This window comes from Patagioenas fasciata, chromosome 2 (assembly GCF_037038585.1).
Source record: "Patagioenas fasciata isolate bPatFas1 chromosome 2, bPatFas1.hap1, whole genome shotgun sequence".
Lineage (NCBI taxonomy): Eukaryota > Metazoa > Chordata > Aves > Columbiformes > Columbidae > Patagioenas > Patagioenas fasciata.
In genome coordinates, this window is record NC_092521.1 from 144,207,885 (window position 1) to 144,230,342 (window position 22,458).

General features: G+C 41.9%; 1 protein-coding gene across 2 annotated transcripts in view; it reads left to right on the forward strand.

Annotated features, from left to right (window-relative positions):
• The first annotated feature begins 5,478 nt into the window (after positions 1–5,478).
• Positions 5,479–22,458, forward strand: part of CDK6 (cyclin dependent kinase 6) — a 138,719-nt gene continuing 121,739 nt past the window's right edge. The window contains exons 1-2 of one of the 2 annotated variants that reach the window (XM_065832134.2): positions 5,479–6,141; positions 8,129–8,611. In XM_065832134.2, the coding sequence (XP_065688206.1) occupies positions 8,379–8,611 (233 nt within the window). In that variant the 5' untranslated portion in view covers positions 5,479–6,141; positions 8,129–8,378. Of the gene's footprint in view, positions 6,142–6,179; positions 6,253–8,128; positions 8,612–22,458 lie in introns of those variants that run through there. The other variant, XM_065832135.2, reaches the window with a different exon arrangement.

Here is a 22,458-nt window from a genome sequence, read left to right on the forward strand (position 1 = left end):
AGCTTCCACAAACAACACCCATTTTCACAGCTAAAGATCTGTCTCTGCTTCTCCTCTACACTGAATGGAAAACAGAGATTAAGTGTTCTACAAAAGACGTGAAGAAAAAAAGATACACTGAATATATATGCACAGATGTAAATACACTTATCTGAAGCAGATGTAAAAGCCACAGAAACAAATGAAGAGAGCAGAAAGGAAGAGGGAAGAATGTTACCCGTGCTAAATATTGCTAAAAAAAGTGTAGAATATAACACCAAAGAGCAATTACTAGAAATTAAGGAAAACACTTGGAAGAAAACAAAACAGAGGTCCATTCTCTACTGTGTCCCTCAATCACCAGCTATTGCCAACTTTAGGGTGGCAGATATTTCTGCCCCTATGAGCCCCATTCAAAAAAACCTTAATCTTGAGGCCAATACAGATACCCCTGGGCTCAGCACTGAGCTGAGAGGAGAATGCCAGCAAGAGACCACAGATGGGAGATGGCACTCGCTCCTCGGGGGCCCCGCTCGTGCTGCATGCCGTGGGGTCCCGGGATGAGCTGGCAGTGCCTGCCTGCAGCAGGTGTGCTACGGTTCATCTACCCCTCTGCTAAACTGTAGGATCAGAGCTCCAGAAATTGCCATCTTCTTGTTCTAGTTTTCCCCTACTGATCCGTGGTGTGATTTTCAGCAAATCTTTCCCCTTCTCTGTCTTTCAATTTCCCTGGCTCTGGCTGCAAGCAATTTGGTGCAAACTGCCATTCAGTGAGATGCCACATGGCATGGAGTGCAAGAGTGGACCTGGTTCCTCGCTAAAGCTTTGAAGGAATGATGCAAATACAAACAGCGAGCTGTCTTCTTGACAGCAGGTACACATTTTACCCTTGATCTTCCATTGCATAATAATCCCCAAAAGTCAACTTTCTGAAGAAAGCCACTGCAGTTTGCTGGCTCTTGCTTTAAGAGCTGGGTAAGAAAATAAGGCTGGTGGATTCACTGAAGTGTGTTCCTTGGAGTGCCCAGAGACGGCTGGAGCAGACAGGCTTGCCTTGGGCGCAGGCACGCTTCTCACACGGCACAGTTCTTGGCCACTCCTGCGACTGGTAATTACTAAAGCATACACAAACAAATACGGGGAAAAATGTGTATGCTTAAATGCCTAACATTATGTTATGGTTCTTTGTACTAAGGAACAACAGCCGCACAGTATAGTTTATTACTGTAATAACAGAAAGGTGCAACTTGTAAAACAAAATTATCTGATATAAACAAAGGCTCTGATTGAAAGAAAAATAAACCAAACAATCATACTATAATTGGCTTAGATGCCTTAAACACTGCCAATTACGCAGTGGCTGCATATATTTTACATGAATTAGACAGTATTTTCTCTCACTTGAATTAGTTAAATTATTATGTGAATGTTAATGAATTATTTTTCTCTAAACATGATTTAGATTTCTTTTGTGTTCTTGTTCCACTATCCAAGAAGGTACATGTAGAAAATATTTTGACATGTCACATTGGAATTAATTCTTAGTGTTCAGCTATGTCACATTTCTCATAACACCCATGCTTCATGAAAAGTAGATTTAAAATATTTGGTATATATTTTTAGTCCATTTTCACACACATACAACACAGCTAATGACAGGTGAAAATAATTCTTTCTCAAGTTCGGTATGAGATGTAGTATCTGAAATATGTTTTCAGGAATAATTTCCTAGGCAGTATAAATAATAATTGTTTTGTTTATAAAACCTCTCTTGGCTTGCTGAAAGGAACCTCTAAAAAGCCATGATTTAGGCTACCATTTCAAAACAAATTCTGGCTGCTGCAAGTTCTAAATATTCATATTCACAAGATCTGACTGATGTCTCTCTACTACAACAATAGTTGGTCTCTGAGCAGTTCAGGTGTTTTCTTGAGGATAAGTCCCCAGAAAAATTGGTTAAAAACCATATTAGCTGAGGCTGAAGACGCAAGTTCACAAAGAAAGCCTGGCAATAACACCCTAATCAAAGCAAACTATTTTCCAAAAGCTTTAAGAAAATCTGTACTTTGAAAAGGAAGTTTCATGCTGTTTAGCAGAACGCTTCTTGTAAGATCAAACTGTGAATCCCCAGCAGAAACTCAGCTGTTCCCAAAACACAGATAAAATACACAAAGCAAAACAATACCCTCTGTCTCATCCTTTCTGAAAGTACCGGTCTATTCATCACACTTCTTGGTATTGCCCACCACTACCAGCTTATTTTAATCAACTGCTTTATACTCATTCTGGTAACTGCTTGTTATCTATTTCCATTCCACTGGCTTATTCATTATTTCCAGCAAAATGTTACAGACCTCATTTTATGAAAATGATTTATATACAGCATATAATTTCTTTTTAGTCTCAAGTGAGTTTGATTGCAATTTAATTTGAATTCAAATAATACATTAGAATCTTTCCTTTTAAATGCATTTCAGTGTAAGTTGTTTCACGTTTTCACTGTGGTTAAAAAACATACTAGTATGAAAAATACCAGAGTGGAGAAATATTGGAAAACATATTTTCACAAAGAAAAGCTGATGGAAAATCAGAAAAAAAGCAATGTAAAAAGTTTATTTTCTTCATATTTTGATACATATTCTCAAATGTTTGTTTTACCAAAACAAAAAATACTTTAGAATTAAATAAGTTTAGAATTAGTAACAAATAGTATTCAGAATTAATTTCATAACAATATTTAATAAGCTTCTTAAAATACTAATTTCTCAACATAGCTGTAAATTTCTAAAAATTAATATATTTTTGATTTTAAAATAAATAAGGGATTTATTACCTTCTCTGTGGAGAAACCTCCATTGACAACAAATAAATGCATACTTTCCTATTCTAAATCAGAAAGGTTAAAAGTACCATATTGCTTTCATGAAAACAGAAGATTACATGTTTTAAAGGTTGTTATAAAAGAAAAAAACTTTCTTTAAAGTGTATTTTTGATTATTTATAACTATATTTAAATGTATATTATCTGAAACATCTTCTGAACTTTAAAACAAATGTAGTAGATCGTATTTCCAAATAACTCTGACAATTCAGGTAACTAATTTCAGCCTCTACAACAAATTATTTATAATATCACCCAGTTTAGCTGATGTTTATATTTAATCATGTGTGGAAATTTCTTCCTGAAATCACTTAAATTTTACATAAAGAAAACTGAGAAAATTGGTTTAGGTCATTTTAGAGGTTTGTACATCTTCTTTGTACTCTGGGAGACAAACTAGTTGGATTGCCTGACCTTCAGGTGCAGAGAAAGAATAAAATAGTCACATGATTTTTTGGAAAAAGTCACCAAAAAAAATTGAGGATCATATAAAGCCATATTAACTGTGTGGCACTTCTATGGTTTAAATTCATTGTTTGATAACACGAGTATTATAATCTCCCATGGCAATCTCTACTGACATCACCACACAGAAAGGCAGATAAAATGCTTCTAAAAGACAGAACCACTACATCTATTCCCTTTCAAATATCGGGAAAATATGGGATGAAAGGGTGAGGTTGTGTTGAAGACTGCTTATTGGTAGAATGAAAAATCAGCACATTTGAGCACAGAGGTAAATGTCAGGGGACTGCTAGAATCTTCCTTCCATATTCATCCTGAATGTGAAGCTGAACATTACCCGGCCAAAGGACGCGGGGCCCCTCTGTCCTTTCTTGCAAACAGAGCCCGACTGGAATTAAAAGATCCAGAAATCTTCAGGGGGAGACAGCAAAATTGAAGACTTTTGCATGTCAAGTGAGACACCTAATGATCATGGAACGTGAGGAGGGTTTTCTGTATCAAGCTTGATATAGCTGCCTAAATTTTGGGTTAGAAAAGAAAGAAGGAAAGCAAGAAGGAAAGTGGAAAAGCAGGAAGGAAAGTAGGAAAGAGAAGGAAGGAAGGAAGGAAGGAAGGAAGGAAGGAAGGAAGGAAGGAAGGAAGGAAGGAAGGAAGGAACAGACACATTTAAGAAAATCAAAAATGTTACACAAACAGAAGGAGGTAGTGTATGTACATGTGAAACTAATAACATGATGTGATTTTTTCACATCCTTTTTTTTTTTTTTAAATGTGTATATTTGAATCTTTGATACTTTCATATTGAGAGGTTTATGGAATTTGCCATTCACTTCAGCATCTTTTTTCTGATAAATCGTGGGCTTCAGAAGTTGTTGAGGAACTTCTGTGATTTAAACTAAAACGTATTATGAGCATAAATTAAGTTCTTATAAAGTATGCATGATCTTCTGCAAACACTCGCATGCCAGTGGCCTTTTCCTTGAAGGTGTGAATGGTATGAGTTCACTTTTCTCCAAGAGAAATCAGAAGTCTCCCTCTGGTCTCAGCCACTGCCCCATCACCAGCCCGCCGGGCGAAGGGCATGCGGAATTGCTTGGGTTGGTTTTGAAGGAAGGAAAAGAAATTTTATTTAAGCTATAGGATTTCATCTACGCTTGCTAGCACTGCAAGTCCAAATAAAGCATTTACATCACTACATTATTTCTGATATGAATTATTTTAATTTGTACAGTATTATAGCCTTTTTTTAGTTATTCCAAACCAGCATATGATACCAGGTTCTTGACACACACTTTTTGAGTTATAAATCCACTTAGTTATATTACACTTTCCATTGTAAGAGGGGATCTGGGTCCACTCTCTGAGAGTTAAACCACCATTAAGAGCTCTTTCTGGAGCTTGACTGTAATCACCCTTGAGGTCCTGGAAAGCACGTGCTGGAGGGTACCAGCTAGGAGAACTGGGAATTAGGCACTCCAGGTGTGTTTTGCCCCATGGACATGGAGCAGATTGGCAACTGTCTTGTGATTTATTATTTTCTTTTCTGCGGTGAATTTCAGTATTTGTAGGAATCGGGTCCATACAAAATGTTCTCCACGCCACAGAACGGGCAGAGGACGTGCCCAGCTTCCCCACACCCCCTGCCCTCCTCGCCCCCGTGCCCCAGGCACCTCCAGCTGCAAGCCTGTCGGGGCAAAGACTTCGCTGGGGGGGGGTGGGGGGTGGGTTCTTCAGCAACGAAGTTTCTTGAGGCTTCCCGAAAGCATTCATGGGCGCCTACTTCCTGCCGGAGCTCTGCGCCCTGTGAATGGAAAGTTGAAAAAAAAAAAAAAAAAAAAAGGCACAGAAGAATCCGCGTTTTCTTGGAGGAAAAAAAAAAAATCATTATTTCCCTGGAAGGGGAAAAAAAAATCACACCAGCAGCTTCCCCGCCCCCCAAGAAAAGAGGGGGTTATTTCCCAGCGCCGTGCACACTAAGCCCTAGGAATGAGTCAGGCTTCTCAGTGCTGCCGCAGCCGGCTGAGCCCGCGGCCGTGCAGCGCCGAGCAGGGCGGCGGGGCCGGGGCCGGGGCCGGGCCCTGCCGGGACCCCCCGGGGCGCCTCGCCCCGGGCCGTGCCTGGCCGCGGCGCTCGCGGCGACCCTTGCGGTATGCGGCTGCCTTTGGCAGAGGCACATGAAGGATTTCATTGAGTGTGAAGACAGAGAGCAGAGACAGAAAGCAGAAGGAGGCGGCTGCAGCCTTTGTAGTCGGGGAGGAATGCGGAAATGTTGAAGCACTATGTCAAACTTTTTTGAAACGGGGTCAAGTCACATTCAGCCAGCGTGGGAAAGCAAGGGGAAAAAAAAGTTGAGGAGAGGGAAAAAAAAAAAAAAAAAGCAGCAAGCTGCTGCTGCTCCCAGGCTGAACAGAGGCCGAGGGAGAGAGCGAGAGGCAGCGCAGCGCCGGGGGCGGCGGCGGAGCAGCGGCAGCGCCGAGGGCCGGTGCCCGAGCCCCGCACCGGCAGGCTGCAGCCGGCGGGGCTGCGGTCGCGGCGCTGCTGCTCCCCAGGGGCCGCCGGCCGCGATTTTTATTTCGCGTTTTCATTTTCCCCGGACAGGGTGGGGGCGGGAGGAACGGGCTGGGAGACGAGTGCGAGCTGCCTTCTGCGCCAAGGTGCAGCCCGGCGGCGGCAGGAGGATGCGAGCCGAGAGCGGCCGAGCCGTGGAGCAGCTACCTGTGTGGCCCGGGCGGCCGCTGCCGGGACCTGCCGGAGACATCGCCATGTGAAGGGGCAGACCCCGGGCCGGCTCTCCACCCCGCCTTGCTCAATGGGAGGTTTGTTTTAGGGAGGACTCACCCCCTCCTTTCCCAACCCCCCCCACCCCCCCGGGGCTGAGGATTATTTGGGGATCTGGTGGCGGTGGAGGCGGCCGTGGCGCACACCAGGTAACGCGGGGCGCCCATGTGCTCCGCGCACCCGGCCCAGCGGCGTGGCCCATACGCCGCTCCCCGCCCGGCCCGGGGAGCCCACGCCGCGCACTCCCCGGAGGACGGCACCGCGGACGCGTCCCTTCGGCGGCCGAGGCCGGGGCAGATCGCCTCGCGGTGCCGCCGCACCCCCCTCGGTGTCGGCGTGGGGGCGCCCCCCGTGCCGGTGGCCGCAGGGAGGGGGCTGCCCTCCCGGGGAACCGTCGCGGGGATCCCCTCAGCGCCCTACCGGAGCAGCCGAGCCGGGTCCCCCCCACCCTGTACCCTGAAGGGGAAGCGGGGGAACGCGGTTCCCCGCGTGTCCCCCGCCGCCACCCCACGCCGCGTGCGAGGTGCCCGCGCAGGGGATGTCGGTGCCGAGGCGGGGGGTGGGGGCCGGGGTCTGCCTCCGCTATCCTGCCGTGCCTGGGGAGGGCGAGCGGTAACTTTCCGCCCGGCGCAGCTGCCGCGCCGAGCCAGGCCCGCCACCCCCGCGGCCACGCACAGCCGCCACGCCGCTGCCCGCCGCCTGGGGGCGCCCTCCGCAGCGGCGTGGGGCGGTGCGGGCCGGGCCGGGGCGGAGCGGGGCGGCCGGGGCTCCGGGGCAGGTGCCCCCGCGGCGGCGGGCGAGGAGCGGCCGCCCGGTGATGCTGCGGGCGCGGCGGGGGGCGCGGGGTCCCCCGCTGGATGGGGCGGGGCCGGTGGCAGCTCTGGGGGTGGCAGCTGAAAGCGGTGGGGCAGGGTGGTGCCTCCGGCTGAAGCCGGGGAAAAGTGATGAGCAGCGGGTACAGGTTTCCTTCAGGCTGCTTTTTATCTGCAGCCGAAGTGTAAGATCAGCATAACTGTAAATAACTACCTCTGGCTTTATGCGTGGGTTGGAGTTGGGGGCCCCCGGCTGAGCTATCTGGGGGAATTTAATCCTAGCATGGTAAAAATACGGTGTGGAAGAGGGTTACAGCCCTGGAGGTCACAATATCATTGCAGTAAAAAGGGGCAAGAGGAAAGGAGAGGATTCATGTGGAGTTTTTTTGAGGGGAGGGTATCCACAGTCCTGCAGAAAGTGTGGATGAAACTGGATGCAGAACGTAGCACTTTTGCTCTCCAGCCACATGCACTACACAGCAGAGCATGTTGTTCCTTGAAGACCACCTTTCCTCAGGCAGCTCTGCAAGGAACTGCCAGTCACACATCCAGTGGTAGCAGTGCCTGCGGCCAAAAACCCGTGCATGTTCATAAGTTTGCTATAGTCTGCATTTCTGAATCTACCTCTAGCACGCAATGCTCGGTAACGCTATTATTGTCATTTAAAGACGTATATATTTCTCCTCCCCACAGGTGCTTTGAGGCAGGATCTTGTCTCTTGCAATGCATTCATGCAGGGCTTAGTACAGAGGAGAGCAGACCAAGGCCGAAACCTCCAAATGCTGTCATTTGCAAATAAGTAACACTAGTAAAGCGTGGGACATATTTCCAAGACAACCTTTGAGTCCTGTAATTCTGACATAAGCTCCTGGACATAACTTCCTCTCACACATGCATAGTTAGCTCTGCCACCCCCAACATCTCACAGGGCTGTCGTGTTCAGCCCATTGCTTGGTAAAATCCCACAGCATGCGGTTGCCCTATAGCTGTGTACTGTAGCCTTCTGTGCAGACCATGATAACTACATAGTGTTGTATCAGCTATGCAGGGTCGTTGATACATCTATCACCCCGGTCGTTCACGTCTTTCTTTGCACCAGGTTTTTACCTTGCATGTAGTTCTCTATTATATTAGCCTAATTTTCTCAGTTTTCAAATGATGCAAAGTAACACAGTAAACTAAACTTACTTTTCTTGCTTGGTTTGTCCTCCAGATCTAATTGACTTCATACAGACAATGCTCCCAAAGACTGTATGATAATTCCTGGTGGCTGAGAGAGGAGGCACCTTGGGGCCCATACAGAAGAGGAACGGGAACAGGAGGGCGAGAGCTTCCTACTGCCCCTCTGGCAGAGGTGCCAACTTTGCGGTGTATCTGCAACGTGTGCAAGCTACTAGTTTTCAGAAAGCGAGCAAGACTGAGAGCTGCCCCGAGGCACTTGGAGTAAGAGAAGTGGTGCCAGCATGGATAAGGACAGCACAAACCTGGCTGACCAGCAGTATGAATGTGTGGCTGAGATTGGGGAAGGAGCCTATGGGAAGGTGTTCAAAGCCCGAGACTTGAAGAATGGAGGTCGCTTTGTTGCGCTGAAGCGGGTGCGGGTGCAGACCAGCGAGGAGGGGATGCCGCTGTCCACCATCCGAGAGGTGGCAGTTTTGAGGCACCTGGAGACGTTCGAGCACCCCAACGTGGTCAGGTGAGGAAGTGGGGCAGGCATTCCAATGTGTGGGGTCCCGGTTTTAGTACATGAATTGGGCTAGCAAGAGTTTGGGAACAGAAATGGACTGGACACCAGTCTGGGTTTGTGGATGAAGTGAGCACTAAACTGTGTACATGAAGTGTGGTTTGAGGTTTCAGCAGGCCATAGTGCTGCCTGCCAGACCTCACCTCATCCCTGTGCATTGCCTCCCACACACACAAACACCCATCTCCAGAGGCATAGGTGTGTGATTTAAGTGTTTGAGTGGATGGGCAAGGAGCCATATATACACTTTCCTCAGGCATAAGAGAGAATGAAAAAAAACTAACTACTCCCTGGTTTTGTCTCTGGTATTAGTTCTACCAGCTGCAGCTGATTTTTAGCAACTTCATTATTAGAATGGCAAAGATTATGAAAGCAGTAGTAGAATGTGTGATCTACCTTTTTACATGCATAGTTATAGATTATTGTGTTAAAGAGAAGTAACAGCTTACGACTTTAAGCTTTGCAGGCGGCCTCATGGTTGAATACTGTTTGACTGGTACTAACTTCTCTGCTTGCTGATAGTTGTGCTGCCGAGAGTGTAGCAGTACAGACATCAGGCCTTGCTTGCAAAATGCTGGCAGTGGCCGCAGGATGTCCTTTCTGTCGTGTCAGCAGCGTAAACCCTGGATAAATGACCTGTGTTCTTGAACATTCTCTCAATGGTAAGGCTGGCCCTACTGCGACCTCTTACATTTTTCTGAAGCTGGAAACCTCCAGCAGCCTGTGAAGGTCTTTTATTAATATCATGAACTTTAAGTAATAAGCCTCACTCTGCAGACACCCAGGTACGCAACAATTTGAAATGGGTCAGCATCTTGCTGATGGTGCTGTAATAACAAGAATATTTCCTGTTATTTGTGTTTTTGTACACACTTATTGCATAGCAGAAAGAAAATATTTAATACTTTGCTAACACCAAGCCCCATTCAGTCCTTGAGCAACAGACACTCTGAAGGCAGACGTGACCTTCAGAATGGCTTGTAGCTGTGATCCTCCTGTTTTAGGGTCTGAGATGAGGGGTGTATAGCAGGTGCAAGAGGAAAGCTGAGACAGAGAATAATATTTAAAATACAAAAGTGAATAGCTAGAGAGAAATTAGTTCTTCTTCATCTCAAGGCAGTGTAATACAACAGTGTCATTTCTGCCTCAGCTGAACAGACGAAGCATGTGTATTCTGTAATACTGATAATGGAGTCCACGTTGGTAGAATGTCATCAGTCTCTCCACGGTCAGCAATGGGGTGCAGGCTGCAGCTCACACTTTTCCATTGCAGATCAAGCAAATCCACAGTTTGGTAAATAACCATTATTTTGCCTGGCACCTAGTAGTGCCAGAGGTTTAGTCTATAAATTTAAGAAGTGGGGCATCATAGTGTGGACAACATCTTAGTTCGATCACCGAATTAAGTGCCTTGGTTTACAGCGGAGCACACACAAGATTCTTCTTTGGCAGTAGAGATAACTGAGAGTTTTCAAAATCTCTGAAATCCAGCCCAATAATTTATGACAGTAAATAAGAATTTAGGTGTCCAGGTTTAGACATTTATGTATTTGAGAACTGTGATCTTGTTTGGGAATAATTCAGCATAAAGGTACTTATTTTTTTTTTCTGACATTTAGATCTTTCCCTATGAGGTAAAATATTTGTTTAAGAGCTTTCTAATCCTGAATTCAGCAAAATCATGAAAAACAAAATTCTTGTTTTCCGAAGAGCTATTTGATGATCTGACTATGTAGCTGCAGGCTTGTTTTACTTGGTTTTAAGTGCAGTACAATCTTGACATAGTGTTGCATAAACATATTGAAGCTTAAAATATTTTTTTAAAGTTTGAATGAAAATTCATTGTCTGCAAGCAGTAAGTATGTCAATCAGCAATATGAGAATGTAGTTTCAACATAAAAATATTTGAAAGTGTGTTCCAGGTCCTCCTCATAGTGGCGTTGTAAAGCCTGTACCTTTTGCCATAGGCAGCATTTCAGATGTGAGGGATTGGGCTGTGATCTCTCAGGATGCTCAGGACTGCAGCTGCACGCACATCTTTCTCCATAAGCAGACAGGGGAATATAAGACCAATTTCAAACATTCTATTTTCTGAAATGAGAGGAATGATATTTAAAAGCTCAGCTCTGTTTTGCATGTTTTTCATCTATAGAGCAGATGAAGCTATAAGTAGCACTTTGGAGTGACTGAAATCATACCCTTATAATGAAAGATTACTTGAAAATATTTAAATGCCCCAGTTCCGTTACAAAATACCGTAGAAGAGTTTGTAATTTATTGAAATTGAAGGTCTATTTTTGTGTTATGTAAATATACTCAGAAAAGGAAATACTGTAACAGAAGATCTGCAATTTTAAGCAACTGATCTAGCTGTACTTCATTATGCTCACTAAAATGTTCATTGTTTGGGCATGCATTCTGGAACCTGGAATTATGGCCAGGCTAGTGAATAAAGTTAATGGCAAATGCATTGTTTAGATATTGGATTGAAATGTACATCATTTTGAGAGCACTGGGATAACAACACAAATATTTGAAATCAATGTGTTTTTATTTTGAGGGGACATCTAGCTTTTTCTGTGAATAAAACAGGCAACTACCTTGAGAGAAATAATGAGAACTGCAGATATAATGCTGAATCTGTTACCTCTGAGTAATGGCGTGTGTGATCCGTGAGTTGCTCAGTGCAAACCGACAGTCAGTCTGTGAGTCAAAATTTAGACAGACTTCAAAGAGATGAGCGGCGCACACCCTGCGCTGGGCTGTGGCACTCTCACGTCAGCTGGCGGCAGGAGCAGAAATCACAGGCCACACCTCATCGTGCTGGACTCAAATGGTGGATCTGGGCCTCTCCAGAGGGTGCAGCAAGGAGCTCAGCAGGCCAGGGCTTCTCTGTTTCCTAGAAGTAGTGCTGAACACAGGAATCACAGAATGTTAGGGATTGGAAGGAACCTCAAAAGATCAGCTAGTCCAGTCCCCCTGCCGGAGCAGGAACACACAGTTGCGTAAGGAAAAGACCCAGTACTTGCTAGGTAGGTAGAGCTCCATGGCTTTGTTGGCCACAGAGCCATGGTGCAGGACCAGCATTGCTACTGCAGCCCAGGGGTGTCAGAGCAGTTGTAGATTCCCTTCCTCTCCAATCCTGAGAGACACTTAAAGCCAAAACTGGTTGCCAGTGCTTGGCATTGGAGATGGAAGATGATTTTCTCCATAAAATGGAAATGTCTAAATAGCATAGAGCAATTTTAAACAAAATATTTATCATATTTTTCCATGCTACTGCCTCCTAGTTGTGAGAGCTTTGTTTCGCATTTCCTCTGTCCAAGTCTATGGGTTCCATATTTGTACAATGAAGGGATTCATTTCTCACAGCACAGTTGCTTCTACAATGATAGATAATGAAGTTAGACAAGACTTCACTGCAGGATAAAGCAAACTGAGGTGCAAGCTAAGAAGTAAAAGGAAGTCTAATCTTCATCAGAAAAGTGGAAGTCTCTGAACTATTGATTACGATGGAAATAAGGCCTCTAGGACTGATGTAAAATTTTGTAAGGCTGTCAAAAGTAGTATACAGAAAGGCATGGAAAAAATACAGTTTAAAGCATGACTGCTATGTCCTTAAAATATTATCCTGTTCACATCTGCCCTTATATAGTGTTTCTCTCCATTAGGACACCTTACTCTATTCTACTTATCTTCACAAAGCAAAGCGAGAAGTAGACTCTTCAGGAGTAAGTCTTACTATGAATTGCTTGAAACTTAGCTACGTTGTAGGCTTTGGAATGTCTTTTGTAGCTGGTAGTGTGATCAAGGTGCTCCTCTAGCTCACTTTTCAGACACTAAGATATAGTGATTTGCTAGAGCTTTATTATGTACAGTAGTTAAATTCAGCAAAGTTGGTCCAGCACTTATGTGACTTAGTGCTGTTCTGTTTGGGAAAAATAAAATATATGTAGACAAAAGACAGACTTTGCCAGGAATAAATGAAATATTAGATTCAGGAAATTCCTGTGTGTAAAACTGAGAGTATTCCCTGCTGCGATATATCTGTAAAAATTCTTCTTACGATTATAATGCTAAATTCAGTAATATATTGTGTTAATTTTATCTCTCTCCTGCTGGTAATCAGATGAATAATTTTCCCCTAATGTTAATCATCCATCAAACTGTGAATTTGCACTTGGGGAAGGTGATGTACAAGATAGAATACTGTAGTTCTTGCTGTGCTTGCTTTCTAACATATATATTTAACAGTTTTAATAGTGTTAAACCTTAAGCAAAAAGAGAAAACCTGCAAAGCTGGATGTTTTTGCTTCCTGACCTGTACTTTTTTGATAAATACAGCTTTTTCGGTATTTTCATGGGTTAGTAAGTCTTCAACTTTAAAATAACCAAAATTATATTGATTATAATCTATTACAACATAACCTAGTCTGGGTTATTTTTCCAAAGATAAATGTCAGAAATCGTGCCATTCACGGTCATCATTACCATATCATAAGAAATTCAAAATCTTAGTTTTCTCCTTCCTGTTTGCTTGCAGAATAGGTGCTCCAGCTGATTGACTGAGGTTCAACAGAACAATCCACATAGCTGGAAGTGTCACTCTGTGCCTCAGTCTTTTTGGTATTTGTATCAGTGCAGGGGAAACTCAGTAATTATGAGTATTTGCACAATTATGCCATGTTCAAGGGTTTATTTTATTTTATATCCATTGAAATATAAATGATGTTGTAAACTGTCCTCTGGTACAGCAGTACTGTCATGTTGCTTTTCCCCTGCTTCTTCAGTCCAGTGGTCCATGCTCTTGTCTCATGGTTTGCACTTGAGAATTTGATGGAGCCCATCAACTGGTTCCCTTGGCACAGCCACCTGCATGTGGGGGAAGTGACTTTCCCATCCCCTCATGCTCTGACATAATGACCAGTGCTTGACTCTGCTCAAACGTCCCAGAAGTGTATAATGGCTTGGTGCTTAAAATTGCGTTATACTAAGATAGAAGATGTCTTTTTATAAGGGCCTTAAAATTCCCTCTTTAACCTGGTAGGGAGCACTCAGAACGTATCTGTAGCAGCTTGTCAATACACAGCTAACCTTTTGCAAGTCAATTTGAACTTCAGGTTGTTTCACTTTGTTCTGTTTGATAAACTGAAATGATACGGGAACATACAGAGGCAAAATAATTTCAAAATGCAGTAGCCAATTTTGCTTCTCTTTACAGTTTGTGGTGACGCTTGTGGCTTTATTACTGCACTGTTAATAAGCTTAAAGGATAATCTCTAAAGCACTAAGATGTTCCATCCCGTCAAGTGAAATATTTCTATTTTAGGGGGTGTTTTTCTCCAGTGAATTCTGCTTCCTTTCTCACTTCCCTTTTCTGCCAAGCTCATGTTAAACTTCTAGTGTGTGACGTTATCCTTACAGATCAGCAGTGTGCTGTGTTGTGTGAGACAGTTTATTTTTGTTTAGCCCCGCTCACATCTGTCAGGCCCCTGGAGAGAAAGAAATGGTTACCTCTGCTTTGCCAGGTATGGGGACTGTCTTGTACGTGGAAAGAGTAAAACCAGATGCAGAGATGGAGCAAAGCAGAAGAAACTGAACTTGAAACTTGCCAAGGTTAAAGGGATTACTGTGGCAGATGGGTCTCAGCTGAGGCTGAAGAGGTGGATGAGTAACGGGAAGGAAAAACTGAATGAACTTCAGAGTTGGTTTGAGTCTAACACAAACAGGATGGTCTTCAAGGCAGATGTGAAGACGGGAAGTGCCTTGGCGGGAGAGGCATTTCCAGGCTGGGGAGCAGTGGTGGTTGGAGTTGAAGGGAGATGGTCCCTGCTCTGACCAGCTACCGTGAGGAGAACAGTGCAAAGGTCTTGGGGAAGGGAGAGAGTGACTGTCTACCTGGATTATGACTTCTCTGATGGCAAGAGGACAAAGGAGAATGATGTGGCTGAACAGGGTTTGGCAGTAGGTAGGATTTGGAGAAGTTTGTTAGGTTTGCAGAGTATGTTGTGAAGTGACTGCACATGAATTTCTGGCCTGTTGTCATCTGCCCGCAATCATACAGCACACAGAATAAACACATACAGGGAAAATAAGTGCTATCCTTCTTGTCCTTATGAATGTTTATTAGTAATGGATGTGATGATTTAGTTTGAATACATGGTTTGCCAGAAACAGGACAAGATAAGAGCATGTCAGGAAGGAAGGGTTGAATATGGAATAGCTTTCTGAGCTTTAGGAAATTCAGTTTCAGGAGTGAGTACAAGCTTTCTTCAAAAAGCATTTTATCTTATTATGAATCTAAGCTTTTTACAAAACAAGCAAAAAAAAAGAAGTGTGTGCATAGATGTTAGTCATCTTAGATTATGTCCAGTGCTCCCTTCCTTCTTTATGTGTGTGGGTGGTTGTCTCTGTGCTGTTCTTGGAGAGATCTAGTCTTGCTGGGTCCTGCCCACAATGGAAAACCAACTCATTTTGCCACAACCATTTCTGGTGACAGCCTATGACTGCCAGGCAAAGCGTCAGCAGCTCCTGGGTTAAGGGACTAGGGTCCCGGGTTCAGAACTGAGCCTTGAAAAGGAGTGTGGATGCTCCATCCCAGCAAACGGGCCAGGGCAGATTCTTTGGGACTTTCCAGTTTGCTTCATGGTACCTACTGCCATCCAAGTGTGGAGCAAAGCAGGAGAAGGAAAGTTGTGACTTCCCAGGTGTTTGGAAGAGAGCAGGCTGGAGGCTGTGACTTAGCAAAACCCCAAGTGAGTCCCTCAGGTACACTCAGTTGGATTTAAGTCGTTGTTTGAAGTTTATCACAGATATAAGTGCATTATCAAATATAAATAGTTATTATATTAAGCACGCACTGAATTTTAAAATGCTTTTCTGAATAGAGTTTAGGGACAATATACCTAAAATATGAATCACAGATATTGATTCTTATTCATGTATTGCATTAACTGAAGCCTTATTTCTAGAGACTTTTTCTATTAGAAGTTAAAATAAATCATGCAGAATAAATAACATCACTATCCTGATATAACAGTAACATGAATTCAGCATCAAGAGTGGTTATTTGTCTTTGTAGTAATTCTTAGTTGACTTAATTTAGTTCTGAAGTTTTAAAATTATTTTATAAAGTTTCATAACACTAAATAAAATAGAAGTTGCCATTCATTCTAAAACTTTGTAGCTGTATATAGAGCATTTGGGTTTTAGTCTGTATGAAATCTAGTTGTTTTCTAGTTTTGCTGAACAGGTTGATTCTTGATTATCTAAAGAATTATCGAAAGATAACTGTGCCTATATACATACATAACTAAGCTGTGTGTTTTCATTCAAAAGAGAGGAAATTTCTCCTCCTATATCAGTTCTTCATATAGTTTTCCTATATGCCCCAAAATATTTTAAATTACGCATGCATGATTATTTAACAGCTGTACCTTTAAACTATAAAGTGTTTGCATTTAATAAACAAACTACTTTAGAATTTTCCAGGCAGTGTCTTTTTCCATCATGTACTTTGACATTTTCCATTTGGGAAACCTCCATTTGGGAAGCTTTTGATGAGATGATCATCAAAGAGTGGAAACGTGATGATTTCCAAACTGTTTTAAAATACCTCATTACGTCCAAATTATTGCATTGATTTTCCTATTTATTTATTTACACTTAGCCTTTGAAAATGCGTCCCATCCTTAGAAAATGTTCACAAGGAAGTTTTCTGCTAAATAATAAATTTAAAATCAGGCCCTAAAATTCTAATAACAAAATTGTGTTTTCTTTAGGCAGAACAAATAATGTTTTCTATGAGTAATACGAAACTCCTCAATATGATGCTTTAGGTGTCTTTCTGGGGTTTTAGAAGAAGGTGGGTCTCTAGCCTAAGAAGCATCACACATCATTTTAGGACCACGTGTTGATTTCAGATACCTGAACAGGGAGCGTACTGGCCTGTGCCAATCTGCAGATAGTGGTAGAGTTGCCCTGGGGTGGATTTCCCATGACATACCCAGCCAACAATTTCCAAACTTAGCAAAAAGTTGCATACTGTTTTAAAGCATTCATAAAAACACTGGCTGGTTATCACTCTGAATTATCATTAACAGGTCTCTGATCTTTTCTTAGTAAAAGAAAGTTTAAAAAAATAACTCGCATGTGAATTCATCTTTGCAGGAATTTCCCATGTTTAATGACTGAAAAGTCAATTCTGGTGCAGATGAATCATACAGAGTTTAGATGAAACCTGTTGAGTTTGGACTTTCGCAGCATTAGCCAGTGCAAAATGTTAGGTGTTTTGATAGAAACTGAGAAAGGAAGTGAGAAATACAATGGAAAAGCCTATGTGATTTTTTTCTCTCTTTTATGTGAAGTTTTGGCTAGCCTTTTAATATCTATTTGAAATACGGGCACTATAATAAATAACTTAAGGTGTCTGTTTCTGTTGAACGATGTCAGAGAATTCCCTGCTCCATTAAATAAATTAATTATAAACTTGAAATTCCAGTACTTTGTTCACTGTTCCTTAAGTTAGCATATTTCTAGGAGCTTTCTGTGAACGTAATTCCTGCTGCACTGGTGCTTTTGTTTCTCTTCGTCTGTGGAGCTGGGGCTCTACTGTAAGGATAGAATTCTGTCAGTATTTTTTTTTCTTTTTTCACATTTGATGTGGTATTTTGCATACAGCTGCAGAGTAGACAGTTACCTTTGAAAAGAACATTTGGCTGGTTTAATTTGATTAGGGCAAACCACCTCAGTCATTTCTGAACTAAGACCGTTTTCATTTTAACTTGGCAGTTGGAGTCGGGAATGTCCTGACTGTGCTTAGATGTTTGGGGGAGGACTCGCTGGGACACAGAGCTGCCGCCAAAGTGGAACAACCTTAGAGGACTTTGCCCACTCTGCTCCTTCCCCATAAAGAGGGATGGCTGTGAAGCCACTGAATGTCACATTTAACTTCTGCTCATTACAACAAGGAATCGGCCTCCTTAGGAGTGTTTCTGCAAAAAATTGGAAACTTCTAATGCATAGAAATACATAATCATACATTTTAAAAAACCCTCATGATATTAAAAACAGACATAGGAAATGACAGTCTTTTATTTACAACAAACTGAACACCCCTAGCAACAGCCATTTTGAATAAAGTTATAATAAAATCCAGCATATAAATAGAAATATGGTGAGTTTCTCATGGATATATTCTATCAATGTTTGAATTGTATCCCTTTTAGTAAGTCTCAGTGGGATTGTCATTCTCCCAGCTTTGACTTTCTACCCCTTTCCTCTTATATAAATATCTTGTGATGGTTTTTTATGTTGCATATTAAAGATGAAATTAGATTCTTCAGATTTACAGTACTATGTATTATATGTGACTTTTGCTTTTCAGTTGCCCTCACTGGTGATCAAATAATTTTCCTAGAAAAAGTCTTGTGGCTGTCTAGAATATCAGTGTGTCTCAACAGATGACAGCCCTTCCGTGAATTATAGCTGGATGGCTCCAGAAAAGATGGTTCTGATCTTTAAGTGCTCTGAGTTTGCACTAGTGGGTCATCACATATACAGTATTTTAACCAGAAGATTACAGTTGAAGGAAGATCTTCTGGTTATTCTTGTATTAAGTTCTGGAAAACAATATGCACAATTATTTGTTCATCTATGTGAGCAGCCTAACATTTGCAACTAATTTGGGAATTGCATCCATGTCTGCCAGCTAATCCAGGAATGCAATTGTAAATTTAAGGCTTTAGTTTCTGCTGGTGTAGTTAAAGTCTGTAGAGCTACACTGATCAAACAGCTCTGGTTGTTCAACTCATAAATTCCTAATGTTAAGATGAACAAAAATGCATTAGGTCAGGCAGTCTGTGCAGAGGTGTCTCATCAAGCCTGCACATTTGAGACTTTTCCATTCAGATTTTAGATGCCGCAGCTATTGAGTTTACCAAACTGGGTATAAATAAACTCTTTCATTTGGAGGTTTTTCACTGATAATGAACTCAGAGCTTCTGTTGACCTGTTTCACTCATCCCAATTACATTCCCTTTTAGCACCACAAATAATTCTTCTCTACCTTAGTATATACCATCTGAACTATTTACTGTCTACGTCTGTGTTGTCACCTGGTCAATTTATACACTGCTGTGCTTACCCCCAAACTCCAGGTTGGGTCACAGACACAGTCATTTCGGTCCTATGTACAGCTCCCTACTTCAAGAGAAAATGCTTCTGTAGCTACAAGTAGAGACTTTCTGCTTGTTGGACAGCACTGAAAGATTATGTCCAACTAGCACAGCTCTAGAACCTGTGTTATTGATTTCCAGGTTTCTCCTGAACAGTGAAAGCTCATGACCTGCATTATTTTTCTCTGCTAGGAAGTAGGTTATAAGGTGAATCTGGTTTTGCTAATTTTATCTAACAGCATACTTTCTTTGTATTTGTGATCTTTATGACACAGAGATTCAGCAGCATCTGCACTTTTAATTAGTGTGCTGTTTATCCTCAGATAACCTTCTAGATTGTTAATGGAGATAGACCTACCCACTGATTTTTGTGGTTTCGCTGCAGACATCTCTAATCAATTCGCTGCCTTAATGTTCATCTCTGCTTTTTAAGAAATGCTGAGCAACAAGTTTTGATCAAAGCAATAATACCCATATCTAGACAGGCTTGAATCAAAGACTAGATTCTGAAAATCGAAATTAAATGTCTCATTAAACTTAAAAGATTTGGCAGCCTGTATCTTTTCATTGCACGGAATCCTGTTTATCACATTGCCTTTACGTTTGTAACATGATGTAAAAAAAACGAAAAAAGGAGAGTTACCGGGCATTACTTAATCCTATGCTGCTTATTATTCATCTTGTCTCTCTTCTTAAGAGATCAGTAAGGTTTTATTACTTTTTAATTTTATTTGGTTAGATTAAAAACCATCATTTGGAGATGTCAGTTATTTCAAAAGCAAATCTTTATGCAGTAGTGAAAACATACAAACAGAAATGAGACTGGAACTGAAGACCACGGCAGTACTACAGCAAGAATAGTTAGGAGTTGCACAGAAGAGTCAAGTAACCCATCTGACTAAAAATGAAAGGTATTTGTGGCTATAGATAAAACCCAGATAGGTGAATAACACTGATGACAGAGCCTTTTTAGAAGACATTTGAAGTATATTGGAATGTCCCAAATCAATAGGATGTTGTGATGTCTGTGAGAAAATATATTTCAAAGACTGCTTGTTTTCAAGTAACCCAAAGCTGAGAGTGGACAAGACCATTCTGCAGAAACAAAGTGGAAGTCATAAAAAGCAGATTTAAATCTTCTGCCATCCTCTAGATCAGAGAAAGGCTGTTGAGCCCATAATTCTGGAAGAAGTAGGAAAGTCAGCTAAGTTTACTAAAATGGTAATAAAGGACAATTTAAGCCACTGTCCATAATGAAGTGGACAAATTAGACAAAGTTTAAAGACAAAACTTATAGACACCGTCAATTAAGCAGCTGTTCCTGGAGCACAAGGAAAAGATATCACCTTCTGCATAGCCTGAAGCAACTTACCATAGTTTAAGAAATTCTTACAGTCAAGACACACATATTGGCCACAATAATTAAACTTGATATATTTGGGAAAGGAGTGGTTCCCAAACTCGATGCAGTAACAATAGGCTTTAGAAAAGAAAGATTAAGAAACGGGAGGTAATAAAATATTCAACAGTCAAAAGGAAGGATGGGAAAATGCTTAGGTTTAACATGGCAAGTACTTAAATAGAGATTTGCAGCAGCGCATTTTGTCACTTGGGCCATACACCTTTCCCTGGAGTGATGCTCTGTCTGGTCACTAGAAGTCCTGGCTGTGCTTTGGATCTGTAGCCTCTTCCTGGGTGCTGTTTCTAGCAGGACAATTTATGTGTTGGTTCCCCGAACTCTCCAGAGGGGTGAGGTATGTCAAAGGGAGACAACAAACTTTCTCTACCCCTGTTATGGCTCTGCTCCAGTATATCATGATGGATGCACAGAAGGTACACATAGCCGTGGATAAAAACATAAAACAGGAATGTAAGCTAATTGTGAGCAGACAACTAACTGTAACCAACTGCATGTTAAAAGTATACTCCATCCTAGTCATTTAGAGTCTCCCCATAGTGAGTGCAGAGAGAGGATGCGCTTTCTGAGAATAACTCAACCCACACATCCTCCATACCCACCCTGGAGCAGAAGGAATTGTCCTCTGGAAGCTCCTGCCTTTCTCTTTTTGGCTGCAGAGAGAGCCCAGGTGGTTGATGCAGAGTGGACACCCAACTGGAGCCTCCTGCAACTGCAGAGGGTGAATGCCCGCCGCTCTGCTTCAAGCTTCAAGGCAGAAAGTGGAAACACTAGTAGGGAGATCATACAGCATATAAGAGAAATTACAAAAGCAAATAGGAAATCGTTTTGAGGGCAGGGAAACAAAAAGCTAGTCTTGAAATCAGGGGGTACTTGAACTATGAGAAATTAGAGGAGGTAATCACATAACAAATTAGTATTGTAGGGGAACTTTTTTTTACGAAGTCTGTAGTATATGGGTTGTTGGTAAGGGCTTATACGAGGCACTTTTTTTTTATCAGCTACCAAAAATGATGTATTTTTCCCAATAAAGTGTGGGTTTCTGCGAAATCTACTGACTTCAGACAATCTGCTCCTAGTTTGCGCTTGGCATTGAAATCCTGAGGGAACAGGATGTAGCTGGACTGGTGGGCACTGCCTCATTACCCTCTACCCAATTTTAAGAAGGCATTTGATCGAAACTTCTTAATCTTTTACAAGAGGAAGAGTAGCTGAAGACGTGTGTTGGAGATGGCCAGTCATGCAGCCTACCAGTGGTTTGAGGCATCTTTCAAAGCTTTCTCAGATGTAATGTCTCTTGCATATTTTTCTCATTTCCCTTCATTCTGCTATCCTGATCTCATACAGGATTTATCACTAAGCTGAATACTTATCTCATTATTGATAAAATTCTGATGCTACACATAATTTCATTGCCTCAAATTCCTTTTGAGCAAATTACGTGATTGCACAATTGCAAGTAGTTGGAAAATTCTGGTGTCTAACTTGTATTCCACTCTAAATTATCTGAGCGCTTGGAAAACAGTGGTACTGTACCTTTATCTCTTGGATATTTTTTTTTTAATATAAAATTTTATTTTTCGATAATCTCAAAACATGTCAGCCCACATTGCTCAGTAATGGCCTGCAAAATTCAAATCAGTCAATAGCGCTAACAGATTCTGCTCCATCATTTTTTTATCTTGATGTATGTTTGAGTTAGTTTTTTTATAGCTTGATTTACGAGCTCGAAAACAGCTTTTTTATTATGCAACCACTAAGACAATATAATTGTAGTAAAACAAATGATCTACTCTATTGAGCTGTTTGGATATGCGTATTACTCGTGTGTGTATATGTGGAAAAGCATGGAAATTTCAAAATTTGACTACTTTTATACCAGGAAGTTCAGAATTAGTATTTTATAACATGGATGAAAATTGTTAGACATGTAGGATTGTAATTAGTGTAAAGTCTGTGCCTTAAAAATGTTTGAACAGATTTCTTTTTTAAAGATAGTTAAAAGTAAAAATTGAAAGGGAATGAGGGCAAGCCAGGGGAAAAAAAAAAAAAAAGCCAGTTGTTTTTAAAAAGTTACATGACATTGAAAATTGGAAGTTGGAATTGAAATGCTGTCTCACTCCTAAGTATAATAAAATAGTAAATTTTATTAAATGTATTCTGGAAAGAGTAAATTAAAATTATAAAGCCTGATGTGAGTGGCAAAG